The following is a 16641-nucleotide window of genomic DNA, read 5'->3' as shown; positions in this document are numbered from 1 at the left end:
AACCCTAGAAAGTGACTTAGCGCAACAGACCCGACTCTCCTGTCACGCTTTCGACGAATCATTACGCTGCACTTGTCCAACCATTGATATACTCAAGTTCTAGCACGATAGTGCTGTTCGATGATACTGGTTCTCGGATCCAATGACTCAATGATTCTATGATCCTGGATGATCTACATACGCCTCGAGTGATCTTGATCTCAGACATCGCTCCACTTCCCATCGGCACCTCCTCGCATACTTCGGCCACTCTTCCATCCTTCCATTCCGTCCACCACGACACTTGCTCCTTGTTGCTGTGAGGAGCATCGTCTTTTTATTCGCCGCATCCCTCGTTTGCAGCTGACTTACCTCCCCCCCCGCTGCATACCAACGCCGTCGTTCGGTCAACGTTGGCCGCTGAGCCCATTGACTTCCCTCTGTGGAAAGATCATAACAACCGGCCACTGGCCACTTCTGAGCAAAGAATTGAAAACTCCACGAACGTGGACACTCGGGCAACGAGACAGCGACCCTCGCATTACTCGCAAATAGCTTCCCCCTCCTCCATTTTGGCCTCTAATTGGGCCTGGCGCAACCCGCCCTTCGCCACTGCATTACTTTCCTGCGAGACACATCTCTTGCGCGGAGTTTTCAACGGCACCGGCTTGGTCGTTTCGACAACATCTTCCCAGCCCCAATTCCCTCGTCCTGGGATCTCACACCTGTCTGCTCCCGGGGCGTGCTGTTCCTGTCTATTCAACTATTCAATACGTGCTACACGAGCTACAAGGGCGATTTGTCCTATCACTAATCTCGGTTCCCTCGCTTTCCAATATCTCACACCTCAAAGACCTACTCCTTTCCACGATGGAGCGCAAACTGTCGCAAAAGGCCCAAAAGATGCGCCAACGCTTCAGCTTCCGGGGTCGCACCCGGGCGGCCACCCTCACGGCGCCCAGCACCAGCACGACTACTCTCAACCACCGGCCTCGATCAGCCACCACGTCCGTCTCTCAACCCGATTGGGACTCTGTTGATACCTTGCGCTGCTATCAATTCATCGACGAGCCTGGCTACTTCCGCCCGGTCTCGCCCATTCTCGACCGCCAAACCCTGGAAGAAGACATGGAGGATGATCTGAAACACGCCTGCTCGCTGCTTGTCCAGAGCATCGACCGTGGCTTGCCCGTATGGCCCTCTGCACAGCCATCGCACCCCGACCCGCATCCATTCTCCCTGTACCGCTACCAGGGCGCCAGCCTGTCCCCACGAGCCCTAGACCTGGCCACGCCGGCCACGCCGCCCTCTCCCCTCACTCACCCTAACGCCGCCTCTGTCCCTGGTGCCCGCTTCTATGGCACCCGCCTGTCCACTTCTCCCCTCGAAGAAGACGAAAATGAGCCCCGTGGCCGTAGTCGCAGCCGCAGCGTCTCATCCATTGGCACCACCCCGCGCTCCCGCTCCTTCTCCCCCGAAATGTTCCCCTACAGTCCGCCCCTCGCCCACGCACCCTGGGCCTCCGCCGACATCCTCTTTGCCGACCAGGACCCAGAAGACCATCCGCTCGGCCCGAAAGCTCAGGATTGGCTCTCCGCGACTATGGACGTCGACACTCCCATAAAACCCGTCGTCAGCGTGGCCCCGCGCCGCTTCTACAGCACCCGCCAGCGTCACAAGCGCGTGTCGCGCGCGCACAGCCGCACCCCGAGCCTGTACGGCTCGCGCGCCTCGGTCAGCAGCGACGAGGCAGATCGCCCCGACTTCGACGTCCGCTTGTGGTCCGGCCCGGAGCGCGCATTCTACTCCGTCGCGGGGCCCGGCGAACCGCGCAAGCGCAAGCGGCGCGCATCGCATCTGTGGCGCAAATTGGCTGGGCTTGGAGGGCGGCGGCGGGTGGATTGAGCGTGTGGCGTTAGAATGATCGGACTGTTGTCCCTTTGTGCGGCGTTGTTTTTCCTTGCATTTTCCAGGTGCGCGCGGGTTTCATGGGTTTCCATGGGTTGCGGGTTACGCTTTCGTTTCCCGGCTTTTATATGTTTCCTGTTATCTGGTTCTTTTCATCATGATACCCCTCCGAATCCTGTCCTCGGCCTCCCTTGCATTTCTGCTATCTTGTCGGAGAGGGCGAGAGGATGGCTTCGGTGTCTGCTGTATATATAATATATACATATCCTCATTCTGTACTACATTCTTTGAAAAATGTATTTTTTTCTTCCCTCTCTCTTATATTTACATATCTTATATTATCTCTTACATGTCTTTCACATGTATTTTCCATCTATTCTGTCTAGGGATAGGGAGACCGATAATTCCTGTATATGTATCGCAGTCCTCGTGCGAGTGAGGCAGTGGGCGGTGCCTTTCATGGCTGTGACCGACGCAATCCCTGTTGGTTTCTGTTTCTCCGCTTATTGATATGCTTACCTTCGGGCGGGTATCCCAACAAGATCCGAGGCCACAATTGCCGACATGGAGTAATTTTTCATGCATGAAACATCTACAAAATACGTATATATACTCTCCCTTCAGATCATATCTCGAGTGACTTCAGTTGAGTCTCTCATCCAGAGTTCAGTTCACGATGGCCGAGTCTCCCCAGCACGCTCACGCTGCAACTGCATTCAGCGATCTAGTTACTCAGTGGCGTCCACAAGCAACACGACGTGTTCTGATGAGATTCAGGTGCATGCCCATTTGAAACTTCGCAAAGAACCAGGACCGGTGTGGCGTTGATTTTTCCAACCTGTATTTTAGCAGCGTTTTTTTTTTATTATTATTACCAGGAGTGGCCGTTACGGTCTAGGTAAGGGTAATTCTGTTTCACCGGCAAGCCCAAGGCAAGGAAACCTGATGGTTCCTGGCACCCTAGAACTCATTTTCCGGGACCTCCGAGTGTTGTTCTAGAATGTGCCAAGTCTGAAACACGACGTCAACTGATGATGAGTGTTAGTTAAGTTTTGGCTTACTGACGCCTGAAGCCAGGGTCTTGAAGTCGAAGTAGCTTTCCCGATTCTAATCAAGCCTTTGCGCATCGACATTGACAAATGGATGTTCGACGATTCACAAAAAAGATCATCACGGTGACAGGAGTATAACTGTTACGAGAGACCCAACTTTCACTTTGGACTCACTTCAGGTTTCTGGGACATCTTTCCCGCTCACGTTCGAAGAACTTGCCAGGATGAAACCCTACGGAGATCACGAATGCTCTCACCTCTCCATAACTCAATAGAATGCACGCTATACAGTGTCCGGGGTGGCACGCCTCATATTACATCCAGGACTACTAGCAAAGAAGACTGAACCTTCCCCAGCTCTGTTCAGAATTGATAAGATGTTTCCTTTGTATTTGTTTTGTCTGTTTCGAGTAGAAGGAAAGTGGGGCCTTAGAAAGAGCGCTTCCTCTATTCCTATGCAGATGTGGAAGCATACCGAAAAATGGTTGTATTTAGGTTGATGTTCAGCGAGAGAGAGAGAGAGAGAGCAATTGAAAAATATAGAGAAATATTTCAAGTACAGACAGCGAAGATGTACCCAGAACACCGGCCACGATGCAACATGCAATTAAAGCATGAGGTGAAGCGAGAGAAAAAAGGGAAAAAAGAAGACAAATTTAGGAAACAGGGGAATCTTCATCCGAGACACACAAAAAAAAAGAGAAGAGAGAAGAGAGAAAAGAAAAGATTAAGATGCACCCATCCACCGCAAATTGGAATCGTAACGTGCTCTCCAATGAGGACTTAGTTCTACAGCAGTCCAGGCTCATGTAGTCTTTGGATAAACTCCGTGCAGAACACACGCGCTCCTTGAGGTAGAGTTGTCTCCAGAGATGCTTCTCATGCGCCCCGCCGGGGACGCTTGATCTCACTTCCCAGCCTGGGACCACGGGGGTTACCCTCACCACCGGGATTCTCTTCGGGATTAGGACGTCCGCGTTTGCGATGCCCAGTGCCAGTACTGCCGGTGCTCTCGCGATGGTGATCGCGATCACGGCCGCGGTCGCCTCGGCGCTCACGTTCTCGGTCTCGGTTGTCGGGGCGATGGCCACGGTCTCCGCCAGGGCCCCAACGACGAGGAGTAGTGTTATTCGTCTCGTCGCCAGGTATAGGAGGAGGTGGAGGTGGCGGCGGGGGAGGTGGAGCTCCCATGGAGGTTGGAGGACGGAGACGGCCTTCATTCTCATTGGTATTGCTGGTGTTGGGGGCAGGTCCTCCCATCTCCGGCGGTCCGTCATCCCGATCTCGTCGGTCTCGGCGTCGGTTTTCTTCGCGGGTGCTGGGATTTCGGCGCAGAGCCTCGCGGGACTCACCATGACTTGGTCGGTCACGCTCTTTTTCCTCGCGACCAGGCCCGGCACTGCCGATATCACTGCGGCGGCTTCGCTCACGGTCACGACGGTCCTCGCGGCGAGGGCCAGTGCTGTTGGCATCCTCTTCGGGATTCCCGCCACGACGATCGCGCTCGCGGTCACGATCTCGATTTCGGTCACGGTTTCGGTTGTCTCGGTCGTTGGTTCGGCCTGGACGACGATTGTCGGGAGTGGAAACAGCAGCGACGTCGTCCATCAAGTCACCTCGGCCATCAGGCCGCATGCGAGAGGAACCGTCATCCTCAGAAGCGGGACCCGTGGGAGCGCGGATTGGAGCCTGGGGCGAGTCGGTATTGGACACGGTCGACTGTCGGTTGACGCCCCGTCCACGGACAGGAGGAACAGCATTTCCGCGCTCGGGAGGACCGTTAGTCTGCTGAAGCATATTGTTAATACCAGCGAACCGTTTGTCACTACGCCCGCGCTCTCCACCGGGTCCTCGAGGTCCAGATGGCTGGGCCATCCCGCTGCGGGGCCCTGAGGGAGGTGTCATAGCCATCCCAGATGCTTGTTGAGGTGTTGACTCATTGAAAAGGTTCAATCGATCAGGATGTATCCCGGAGGCATTAAGACGTTCCTCGCTAGAGCCAGGTGTTGAGGGAGGAGGCTGAGAAGGGCCACCTCGTCCGCCACCCTGACGGCCTGAGCTAGCTGCAAGCTGACGGTCGGGAGTTGGTGCTTTGCCATTGCTGAAGTTCTGTGCTGCTTGCTGTGACGAGGGATTGCGTCGACCCCGACCTCGAGGTCCAGATGGAATATCGGAAGGAGGCTCAGCCTGGCGTAATCGACCGTGGCTGGAATCCGGGCCCAGGCCCTCTCTCGGGTCTATACGAGGTCCTCTGGGAAATTCATCCTGGCGAGGACCTGGCTGAGAGAAGCTGCCAGACCGTCGGTCTTCAGGGAAACGTTCGGGACGGGTAGGCAAATCGGACACTGGTGGTGATAGACCGCGTCCAGCATAGGGGCGGCGATCCTCCTTGTCCGGTCGCATAGGTTCTCCACGACGAGGACCATCACCTGGACGACCGGGGAAGTCGGGCATGAGCTCACCACGGACAGGACCGTCCCGGCCATGGAAGGGCTCATGGCGCATACGTCCAGGTCGATCGGCTTGCCAGTCTGGATCTCGAGGAATGCGTCCTTCTCTATAGGGCGGCCCACGCATAGGATCGTCGGGTAGGGATCTCATCGCGAAGTCACGATCACGCTCGTTCAAACGTCCATGGCCTCGAGGGTCGTTCACAGGGCCATCAAAGGACCCTGCATGACGGTTACGCGGGTTGAATTCAGGAAGTCTTTCACGTCGATCATCCATGATATCGGGGCGCGGAGGAAGCCGGTTGTCATTGCTATGGCGAGGAAGACGAGCTTGTGCACGCGGGTTCACAGCCGGCGTAGAGCGCTCAGCATCTGGTCGCTTGGGAATATCGGGCTGTCGACCAGAATCAGAGGCCCGAGAGCCTGGTCGCGCGCGCTGGTCTGCACCATCAGTACTGATATCCATAGCATCGGGAGAAGTTGCCGCGTCAGTGCCTGCTGTCGGCTCGGTATGGGATGGGGTTGCCACTTTAGGCTCATCTGTTCCCTTCACAGACGCAACATCAGCCATTTTAGCATCTTCAATTTCACCATCCTCAACATCGCCTTTTTCAGATCTCGAGATTCCCATGGCACTAGTTTTGAAAAGTTAGCTTTGAATAATATTTTGGGTTCTTTCTTGGTTGAATCAACTCACATCTGAACACCCGGCTTGAACTCTGTGGCAGCACCATTCAATGGCAACGAGTCCGATGATTGCGGCTTTGGAGTGCCAGTCTGATCGACAGGCGGTTGGGATCCTGACTTGAACTGACCACCCTCCGACATGTTTTTGACCATGTTGAACTCTTGCGGGAGCATCCACTTCTTTGACCGGCGGTTGAGATCGCCGATCAACGACGCGGCAGGAATCTTTACATCGTCCCTTTCGTCATTATTGCTAAGGTCGTTGACACATTCCAGCATCTGCGTACCAATCCAGTTGACGGCAGGGAAATGCTGCACAACTGCCTTGAGAACACTAATGGCATTCCGGATATGCATGTACTCGCCACCTTTGAAACAAATTTTGAGTGCACTGAAGAGCAATCGGTGCCATTTGTAAAGAAGGCGACGGAAGTCCTCAAATTCCAAGAAGGTGACTGGTACTCCTTCAGGGTCGACGTTCTTGGCAAACCCAGGCAGGTCCTTCTTGGCACCAAATGCCTCCTTCTCATAGACAGCCTTGTCACCATGCCATCTGGTCAGATCCCGCAGAATTTCATTCAAGAATCGGCCAAGGTTATCTGCCTCCTTAGAGGTGCACAGGAAGATCAGTGCAGTGAGTCGTTGTTCGCGGAAGAGCTGGTCGATCAAACCGACAGTACGGAAGTTAGGCGTTCCGGCGCTGTGCAGGAATTTGAGCATCTTGAAACAGAAGAAAGCATCGATAGGTGAGAGAAGCAGCCGCGGAATGAAGCACTGCTCCAGCAGAGCAACATTCAAAGCATCACTTTTAAGCCGCATGCCGGCAAACCACTGGTCCTTTTCTTTCTGCAGTCGAGTTCGAGTGTGTCCATACGCATCCAGGTGAATCTTCAGCTCCGCTAGAAGTTGGTCTTGGAGCTGAACAAGCTGCTTCTTCTCACGTTCCTTCCGCTGTGTTCCAGCCATGCTGATGTCGGACCGATCACTGTTAATGGCAGTGACCCGTTTTCGAAGCCGTCCACGCTCCTCTTCGTAGTACTTTTCAGGGATGTGCACATCATAGAGAGACAACTGCCAGAAAGCTGCATAAAAATGAGGACCGACAACCTCCCAAGTCTCGGCCGGCAAGGCAGACTTTACGTTCTCAATCAGATCCTGCATGACAGGGTTGGCGACCAATGGACTAATGTTGCTGGGAATTGAAGGAACCATTGTGGGCTGGTCTTCTTTGTCGACATCCATTGAATCATCGACCGGGGTGTCTACCGATTTGGAAGGCAGCTCTTCGTCGTCTGCCACGTCCATCACGTTCTCGTCATTCCGCTGAGAGACAGGAGTGGTATTTTCGGCATTCTCAGCATTTTCCTTCGAAGATGCCTCTTCCGCCCGCCTCGATTCGTCCACATCGGCGATCTTGCGAGAAACACTAGCGCGCCTGATCCAGAAAGCAATCTCTGGTTGGATACCAAAATCCTTAATGAGAGAGACGAAGTCGGGAACAAAAGAGTCAAACTCGTCAGTAGTGAGGTTGCTGCGCAGCAAATCAAGGTACTGCGTCAGAATACGATGAATTTCGTCGAAAATATTGCCAAGAAGCTTGAGCTCCGAGGACGACTCGTTGAAGACACAAGTCAGCCGTTCCTGGGCAATTGCAACCAGTAGCTGACCTGCAAGTCGTGTGTGAGTCAATGACTTCAACAGTCGCTTGGAGGTGGTTTTCGATTCATGACGCTTGTCCAAAAGCTGGAGGATAGTTTGCGACTGAAGAACTTCGCCGCCAGCCATAGCTTGGATCTGGGCATCATTGAAGTTGGTGTCGGTAATAATCCCAGCCATCGAGCTGATCATCTGCTCCAGCACAATGAGGTCGGTAGAGTTATTTCGCCGCAACTGTTCCACGACATACTGCAGAAGAGGCGTCGGGTCCATAACAGAGTATCGCTTGAAAGTTCGGCCAGCAAATGTGGCCAGAGCATTTAACCATCGACTTGTGAGCAAACCACCCTCCTGCACGCGACTTCTACCTTTCTGGCCGAGAGAATTGATGAGAGACCAGGTTAGAATGTCGTAGCCCAAGTAGGTGAAATAGCGAGCACATTCCACGACAACCTCAATAAGGTTCTCGTAGGATTCAATTTGACTAATCGCAACGTGAATAACAATTCCGGGGTTGGCGTAGGCAATTTTTGCCAGAGAACGAGCCATGGGCCGAATGTTGGTCTTGCTCAGGCGCTTGAGAACATCCTTAGTCTCCGCTCGGGCCTGATCAAATGCTGATTTGATATCTGGGAGTCTCGATGTTTGGCCCGAATACCATTCGGCATACATGTTGTAACGAACCTCGCGAGGGAAGAAACTGATAAGATCGAATACCTCGTTCACCACGCCGGGGTTCGCCTTGGTCAAGCTGACAGCTGGCAGTAGGAGGCGTTTGCATAGATCCCGCCAGCGAGTCCTATTCCCATCTGAACTGTCATTCGCCAGACTATCTTTACCAATGCGCGCAAGCTTCGTGAGCAGAGAGGCATCCTCGCCAATTTTGTGACCCGAGAGATTGAGGAATGATGAGCATAATGCGAACACATCATCAACGGACTGGCAGACTGGAATGTTATCTGCCCAGTCGTCCCAATAGAACCGGTATGCGATTCCCTCATCAATGTCTTCCTTGTCCAGTTGTGCCCATCGCAAAGCTCGCTTCGGGGGAGGCTGAACAAGACGGAGTTGCCCCTTGGCTACACCCGCCTGGTCAGCGCTCAAAATTTGTTTCTCGCCGGGCAGACCCTCCATAGATGCCAGGGGCCGTAACTTTGAATAGACTTTGCTTAGAGAGTGATGCAGAATGCGATGGATGAACTCGGTAAGGTCAGGGTAACCATCCATCAGCCAGGGAAAACGGCTTATGATGAATAATGACTCTGGAATAGCGCCAATGGCTAAGAGACTCTTTAGAAGTAACACTTTTTGATCGGAGGGGTCAGGAAGCTCATTTTCAGATTTTGCAGTGGATTGTTTGTCGGTCTCCTGGTCTTTCGATGGTGTAGCCATTCGCGACTCCGTTTCACGAATCCGAGGAGCTGGAATTGTATCGTCGGACAGAGCCCCTGCCAGCATCAAGGCATTTATACCACCTCCGGGTCTAGCAGCCTTCTCTCTTTCGGCCTTTTCCGCCATTTTCTCGGCCTTAAGAACGTCCATGGTTTCATCGGGCCTCCATAAATGAGCATATAGATCTCGGAGAGATATGAAGCCAACTTTGATAAGTAATGCAGCCAGGAAGATGAGGTTGTTGGGAAGGGAGTCCGCCTTGGAACGAGCGGAGGAAGAATAGAACCGTAGCTTGAAACCAAGGAGTTGAGCGGCCACGCGATTACCCTTTGGTGGCAGTGTACCAGTCTCCTCAATCCAGATCCGTGTCGCTGCCTCTTCTTCGGACAAGTTGTTGGTTTCCGGGAGTGCCTGTTGCTTTTCTTTCTCAGAGAGTGGCTTGCGCCCGATCTCGAAGAAAGCCTGAATTCCCAGTTGACGTGCTCGATCCCAGAAATCACGATCACGCTGTTCATTCGATTCTGCGATTCTGACTTGCTCATCCTCTGTAGTAACCCAACCAATTGACCCTGGAAGAGCCCAGCTAGGTAGTCCTGAATTGAGCTGGGGCCCGTCAAGGGAGCGGAGAAAGTTTTCTTTGGGCCACCAAGAGCTGGCTCGCAGTAGTTTCACGAAGAACCGGTACTGCTTCACGAGCACAGCCGCGAAGACATCCAGGGTCACGTCCAGCACGCGACCAACGTCCATATCAAATGCACCGATCATCGCTTTCACCCTCTCGAAGGTATCCTCGACCACTTCGCTTGATGGAGGTTCATTGTTACTTGTAGTGAAAAGTTCAGTGAGAAGTTTGGAATATCCTTCAGACTCTTCTCGGAGCAAGTTATAGTTCGATTGTCGGTAGAGCAGGTTTGTCTGCTTGCGGATTCCCATCCGTGCAAACGTTTCCCGTACCAGGCCCAACGACTGCAGAAGAGGGGTATCAAGCTGGAGACGCATAAGTGCCGGCGGAATGGCAGTCGCAAAAACGAGTGGTTTCAGAGCAGGGTTGGACGTATCGGCGTCCGTCATAATCGAGAGAGTATCGAGGAACAACGAACGTGGGTCGAGCTCTGAAGTTGAAGCTTTCCATGTTTCACCTTCCGTTTCCATATCTTCGGACGCTGTGTCTTCACCAAGGATTTCTTTCACGGCAGTCCCTGCATTCGATGGCGGAAGTCGACCGTAGATCGCAGAGCGAATGAGTTCTTGATAAACCGCTGCCAGACGGTGGGAATCAGATTGCAGGCGAGCGGCCGCTCCTTCTTCCACGACTTGCTTTTGTCCGGAGGCTGCCCATTCTTCCACGGCGCTGTCCGTCACGTACTCGTAATTGTAAGGAGGAGGAGGGATGGCAGGAGGAGCGACGGAGGTCTCGAATTCAGGTTGTGATGGAGGTTGTTGTTGCGGCTGCGAAGCCGGAGTGTTCGGTGCCGGGGAAGGTGTCGGTTGAGCTGCTGGAGGTTCACTATTTGATTGTGAGGTCTCTGTGGCTTCTCTCGACTGGGCGCGTGGTGGAGGAGACATTGCGCTGGGTTCTCTGCGCTGCGGATTTGAAAAATTCTGCCCCTCAAAAGAGCCCCGACGAAACCCGCCTCGACTGCCTCCGCCACGGCCTGAATATCGACGTCCTCGGTTGCGGTTATCATGATCTCGTGATGGGCTTGATTGATATCCCTGTTGGACAGGATGCTGAGCCATGTTGAGCGTGCCGGGGCGATGAGGAGAAGGTCGCAACCCGTCGTTGTTGTTCGCTGAATCACCAGACCACGAGCGCTCGTTGCGCTTCCTCTTGCCGCCCTGCCCGGGGGCCATGGCGGCAGAGAATGGCCGGATTAGAAGCAGAGGGCAGAGATGGTGGTTTGTGATGAGGATCCAAGCCCATGGGAGTTGACTCTGAAGAAGTGGCGCAGGGCGATTGTCAGCAATTGAGATCAGTGAAGATGATGCGTCCCAAAGGACAGTGTATGATTAGAAGAGTCATACCAGCGACAAAAATTCATCAAGAAGAGGGTAGAGAAAGTCGCCGAGCAGTGAGTGATGGAAATTGAAGGGCAATGATGGCAGGAAGCTTGTTCGGATCCAAGATGGGTCCTGTGGTGTCCTCAGGTGTCGAGGCTCGGGTGCACTGTTTATTCGCCGGCCTCGCAACTGAACATGTATTTATGTGCTTCTTGTGAGCCCCATAGTTCGTTAATACTACTCAACTTGAATAAAGTAATATTGTAATCTGTAGTCAAATAAGATTGTCTATGCGATGAGATTGCCTTCGGTTTCAATTATGCTCTTATATGTATTAATATATATTTGAGAACAGAATAGGCTGCAGCTAGCCAGCCACTCATATCGAGACAATAATTGTCCAGGATTGTTTAGAATCCTTTCCACTTATATCATTACATAGTAGGGCCATCATAGTCATTCATTTATTAGTAAATCTATTCTCAATAAAGCAATTCTTGTCGATCAAGATTGGATTCAGGAGTCTCTGGATTTCATAACTATTCCATGGCCGTCATTAACATCCTACGTACGTACAACGAACGGATCCATATTTTAACGTTGGCTTGCCTCAAGTGCAACAATTTCGGGAATCAACTCAATCAGCTTCGGCTGCTGAGGGTTCCAGCCAAACAATTTGCGAGCACGGATGGCATGGCCACGGGAATTGGAGCCCCAAGCATAAAGACCGACCGACAAGACCTCCGTAGTCTGGGCTGCGTCGAGTGATTCGATTTCAGCGGATTGAATGAGCTTTTGTTTCAAAGCCTCCTCTGCAACTTTGCGCTGAATATCTCCCCAGACGAAAGAGCCATTCTCTGCTAGATAGTAGCCTTCGTCGTTCCAAGTGGCCTTGCCTCCTCCGGCGGCTGCCGCCTCACCTAGAGCTAGATAGACATTGCTCAGGTCTTGGACGTGAACCTGATGCCAAACATTTTCGCCCTTTCCAACCAGGAAGCCCTTGCCGCGCTTTAGGACGGCTGCAGCCAGCAGATAGGCTTGGATGCTTTTGGTATTGCTGGGGCCGCGACCGGGGCCATAAATGGTGGGTGGGCAAACAATCGCTGTGTGCACGCTTGACGGATCACGTTGACCCGCATTAATAATGATCTCGTCAACATTGCGGTGGAAAGCATCCTCGGGAAGATTGAGCAGTTCGCTGACACCCTCCCAGTCGTTGTACTCCTTGGGGCGCTCGATACCAAACGTCTTGGCACGCTGGTCCTCGACAGTGAGGATACCGGTACCCGAGGTGTGGATGATCCATACAGGATGCTCGGCCGTATGATGCTGAGCACCTTTAGCGATCGCCTCCGCTGCTGGGACGTGGTCACAGTCGGCAAAATCTAGTGATGGCTGGGTCAGTGATAAAAGACCATGGGCCAAGCAGATGAATGCGCTTACGATAGACAATATCCGCATTCTTGACCTCCTCTTCGATGATCTCCGAGGAGTCCAGGTCCCCAACGACGAGGCGGATCTGAGGGTACTTGCTCACGAGCTGAGTGGCCTTCTGCTGGCTACGCACCAAAGCAGAGAGCTGCCAATCTGGATGAGCATTGGAAATGGCGTACAAGCCATCGCCACCAATGTACCCGGTAGCACCAGTCCTGGTGATGGTCAGTCTATAAGTCCGAGATCAGGAGTGGGGGTTTTGATTACAGGAAAACTTTGGGAGGAGTCATTTCGTAAATCCGGAATGATCAAGGAGTAGTGAATGAAAGAACACGGCTTTAAATTAGCGGCTTTGAGGGATTCAAGGTAGGTTAAATGATGTACGATGCCGTTGATTTGAAATCAAACGAATACAGCAACTTGGTCCGAAATGGAGGCAAAGTGGGGGTTGTGAGGTTTGAGTGCCGAGGGGTCAGTTCTCGTACGTCACGGGCCCAAATTGACCACGGAGAGCCTCCACAGAATATCTACTCGACGGGTTTACAGATTAATGGTACCTGAAAGGTCATAGGAGAGAAAAGCATGGCATATGAGCGTTATCAGTCAAAGCCTCATTTTTGTCGTCGTTGAATGAAGTATGCCACCGAAAAAGCGCCCCGCATGATGTCAACCTCCCACTCAACAAACAGCATGTATAGAGAATGCAAGACATTAGTTGTGTTTGCATTCGCCAACCATCTTTTGAACACGAAGAACCTCGCCGGGGAACTCACTTTGAAGGTCTATAGTTGATAGACAGGACTGTCAGTTTTTGCTATCCATACGGCCGACAAGGGGTTCTTAGGTATGACCTACCAGGGTTTCAAGCGACTGCCCTAATTTGCCAGGAAGACTATGATATTCGTCGAACGGGAACTGGACACCAAACTTTAAGATGGCCCACACTCGGTCATAGTTGGTGGGTGTTTTTTAAAAGTCGTTGTAAGTTGATCTAGGGCAATCTCCAATGAATCCCAAGGGTGCCCTATCCGGATAATCGCATGATCAATATGACCTCGGTCCCCTGGGACACCGGTCGTAAGACAAGAAAGGACAAATAATAAGCTCCTGCGCGAACTTTATCGCAGGACCAAGCATATCCCATGGTAATTGGGGATCGATGATTCAATATTCCCGACAGCATCGCTTCCAGATTGCTTTTGTAATCCGATCTCTTCCCCCCCAACATGATAAAACTCATCGATGATGGGGGAAAGAGACATAGCTGGCAATTCAGATTAGGATTGTCTTATGATATTTGATAACTTTTAGTATTAAATGCAGGGCTCGAAGAGCCACAAGAACAAGGCTGTCGTGGTCCTGTCTAGCCAAGTACATAAAAATATCGCCCCACTCGGCTAGTGAACACCGCATCGGAGTCCATGGGCGCCCTTCACGCCCTTCTCAGTACATTACGCCGTAGCCGGACCGAGGGAGCCAATATTTCAAATTGCGACTGCAAAGGACACTTACTTATAGAAACTCTACTATGGGCACCGATTGATAGCATTCTTACTCTCAAAGCTCAGTGTCAGTCTGTGTTATTCCGCCAAGCATTGCATTGAACTCGCCCTACTGCTGCAAAGGGCTCCTGTTCACTTGTTTTTGCCATTGATGTCTAATTCCGGCCTCCAATTCCGACTTGCAACTCTTGCAGACGCAGAGGATATTCGTCAGCTAGTCGAATCTGCATTTCGGGCCGAAGATAGTCGAGAAGGATGGACTGCCGACATGGAAATCGGATCGCGCTTTCGTCTCGAGCTGAACCATGTCGTGGCGACGATCAGCAACCCAGACCGAGACATTCTAATCGCAAATATCGATGGGCATCTCGTGGCCTCCATTGAAATCTCCCGACGTGAAGGAAACCGTGCTCGGTTTTCCATGATCGCAGTCGATCTGAGTCACCAACAAGCGGGAGTTGGACGACAGGTTCTTGCCTTTGCCGAACAATACTGTCAAAAGACCTGGGGGGTTACAACAGGCGAATTGAATGCTCTTTCAACGCGAAAGAAACTCATTTCGTGGTACATGCGCCAGGGTTATCACAAGAATGGCAAATCAACGCCATTCCCGCGTGACAGATTTGGCGACTTGGCTTTACCAGAGGATTTACGTTTCATGGATCTTGAGAAGGATTTCTCCAGCACCGCTTGATCTTTTTTTTTTTTTGCAGTAGCGATGTATATCCTCAAGAAGTTGGATGTTTCCATAATCGGGTAGATATTTCATGCGAACTGTGATACCGTGCAATCAAGGAGAAGCATTTAAACCATAGAATCCACAGATATTGATAGAAGACATGCGAATTCTTTAGGAAAGTATCGGTCTCAGCGGGATGATTAATGGGCACCGGTTCCCGATACTCGGAAGGGCCGTCCGCGGAGAGCCCAACCAGCCCCGCGATTGTTCGGAGCCTACCACTGAGTCATAAACCCCAAACCCACTCGAAAAGAATTCAAACATTCAAAGTGGTCATATTTCTCTGTGAATCTGTGATTCAATTCTCTAGAACTACTGGAGCCTGGCTGCATATCAATTGCTATTTTGTTTCCCTCCTACACCATGGACCTGGTCCAAAAATTCGATCAACTGCCGGGCGCAGAGCCCATTCGATGCATCGACATGCATACCACTGGCGAGCCAACCCGAATCGTTTTCCAAGGTTTCCCTTCCCTCAAGGGTACTCTTCTTGAAAAGCGTGATCAAGCCAAGAACCAGTATGATCACATTCGGAAACGCATCATGTTGGAACCCCGTGGTCACTACGATATGTATGGAGCAATCATTATTCCTGAGACCGAACTGGTCCAGTCGGGCGAGGCCCACATTGGCACCCTCTTTACCCATAACGGAGGGTTCTCTACTATGTGTGGCCATGCTACGATCGCACTTGGGAGGTTCTTGGTGGATACACATGATCTCAAAGTCTTTCCTAAGCGCAAGGAGCTTCAATTTGACTCGGTAACACGTGAGGTTGCTGTGAATATACACGCTCCCTGTGGACTAGTTCGTGTGATAGTGCCAGCTACAGCCAATGGAGAGGAATCAGATCCCTCTCGCCCGGTCAGATTTCTTTCTACTCCAGCTTTCGCTGCTGCCACTAATCTAAAAATCTCTCTTCCCGAGGAAGTGTGCTGGCCTGAATTAGGCCAAAAGAAGTCTATCAATATCGATATATCATACGGCGGGGCTTTCTATGTACTAGTGGATGCTCGTGAACTTGGATTTGAAAATGGATTACAAAAAGTTGATATAAAAAAAATATCAAACGCCGCCAGCAGGCTCAAGGCCTATCTCACGACTGAACCAAGTGTTGTGCAGGCTATAAGCCACCCTGAAGATAGTCGGCTGTCATTTTTGTACTCCGTCATGGTAGTGGACACTGAAATCGGATCGCGGCCTGAAGGAGTTGATGGCGCTGAAACCGGCCTCTGCTTTTTTGCCGATGATCAGATCGATAGATCTCCCACTGGATCCTGTGTGACAGCCCGCATGGCCCTTGCCCATGCGAAAGGAATAAGACAGAAAGGCCAGAAGTGGGCCTACAATTCTCTAGTGTCAAATCATTTCCAAACAGGAAGTTTTGTCGCTACCATCACTGATGATAATGTTGCATTGGGAGAGACAGACGAAGATAGAGTTGTGGTTTGTGTCGAGGGCCAGGCATATTACACTGGAACTTCAACTTTCATTCTTGAGCAAGGTGATATAACCAGTGCCAGTGGATTTACAATGCAGGCATGTGCCGAATAGAAGATGGAAAATACAAGCCGGCGAGGGTCGCACACTATAGCTATTCAGACAGCTGTATTCATTCAGTGTTCTATCCAACTGTCCGATATTTAAGTTTGGATCCATAGATTCACCGGGAAATGAGAATGTACTACAACGGCAATAGTTGTTATTCACTTCAAATTCGGAAAGAATGCGATATCTTGTTGAATACTTGCGGTGATGTAAGTATCATAAATATGGATTACATGTAGAAAAAATGAAGCCATCCATGTCGAAGGCAAAGGCGTCGAAGGAACATTGCTTGT

The 16641-nt window shown here is 51.6% G+C and overlaps 5 protein-coding genes across 5 annotated transcripts; 3 read left to right on the top strand and 2 right to left on the bottom strand.

Annotated features, from left to right (window-relative positions):
* Window positions 1-849: 849 nt before the first annotated feature.
* Window positions 850-1884, top strand: N7462_003460 (uncharacterized protein; the record flags this gene model as incomplete). The annotated part of the gene is made up of 1 exon (XM_057075186.1): window positions 850-1884. One exon carries the CDS (start codon window positions 850-852, stop codon window positions 1882-1884), a length of 1035 nt encoding a protein of 344 aa, XP_056934691.1.
* A 1934-nt stretch (window positions 1885-3818) lies between these two features.
* On the bottom strand, window positions 3819-10978 carry N7462_003459 (putative THO complex component (Rlr1); the record flags this gene model as incomplete). The annotated part of the gene is made up of 2 exons (XM_057075185.1): window positions 3819-6024; window positions 6087-10978. 2 exons carry the CDS (start codon window positions 10976-10978, stop codon window positions 3819-3821), a joined length of 7098 nt encoding a protein of 2365 aa, XP_056934690.1.
* Window positions 10979-11719: 741 nt separating this feature from the next.
* N7462_003458 (putative nucleoside-diphosphate-sugar epimerase) lies at window positions 11720-12849 on the bottom strand (the record flags this gene model as incomplete). The annotated part of the gene is made up of 3 exons (XM_057075184.1): window positions 11720-12510; window positions 12569-12774; window positions 12827-12849. 3 exons carry the CDS (start codon window positions 12847-12849, stop codon window positions 11720-11722), a joined length of 1020 nt encoding a protein of 339 aa, XP_056934689.1.
* A 1363-nt stretch (window positions 12850-14212) lies between these two features.
* Window positions 14213-14755, top strand: N7462_003457 (GNAT family N-acetyltransferase; the record flags this gene model as incomplete). Its single annotated transcript, XM_057075183.1, has 1 exon — window positions 14213-14755. The coding sequence occupies one exon, from the start codon at window positions 14213-14215 to the stop codon at window positions 14753-14755; it is 543 nt and encodes a 180-aa protein (XP_056934688.1).
* A 408-nt stretch (window positions 14756-15163) lies between these two features.
* Window positions 15164-16354, top strand: N7462_003456 (putative proline racemase; the record flags this gene model as incomplete). Its single annotated transcript, XM_057075182.1, has 1 exon — window positions 15164-16354. The coding sequence occupies one exon, from the start codon at window positions 15164-15166 to the stop codon at window positions 16352-16354; it is 1191 nt and encodes a 396-aa protein (XP_056934687.1).
* Between the last annotated feature and the right edge of the window lie 287 nt (window positions 16355-16641).

Source organism: Penicillium macrosclerotiorum (assembly GCF_028827735.1).
Source record: "Penicillium macrosclerotiorum strain IBT 26536 chromosome Unknown utg000003l_segment0_segment0, whole genome shotgun sequence".
In the NCBI taxonomy this organism is placed as follows: Eukaryota; Fungi; Ascomycota; class Eurotiomycetes; order Eurotiales; family Aspergillaceae; genus Penicillium; species Penicillium macrosclerotiorum.
The sequence above is the reverse complement of the archived record's forward strand: the minus strand, read 5'-3'. Positions and strand labels throughout refer to the sequence as shown.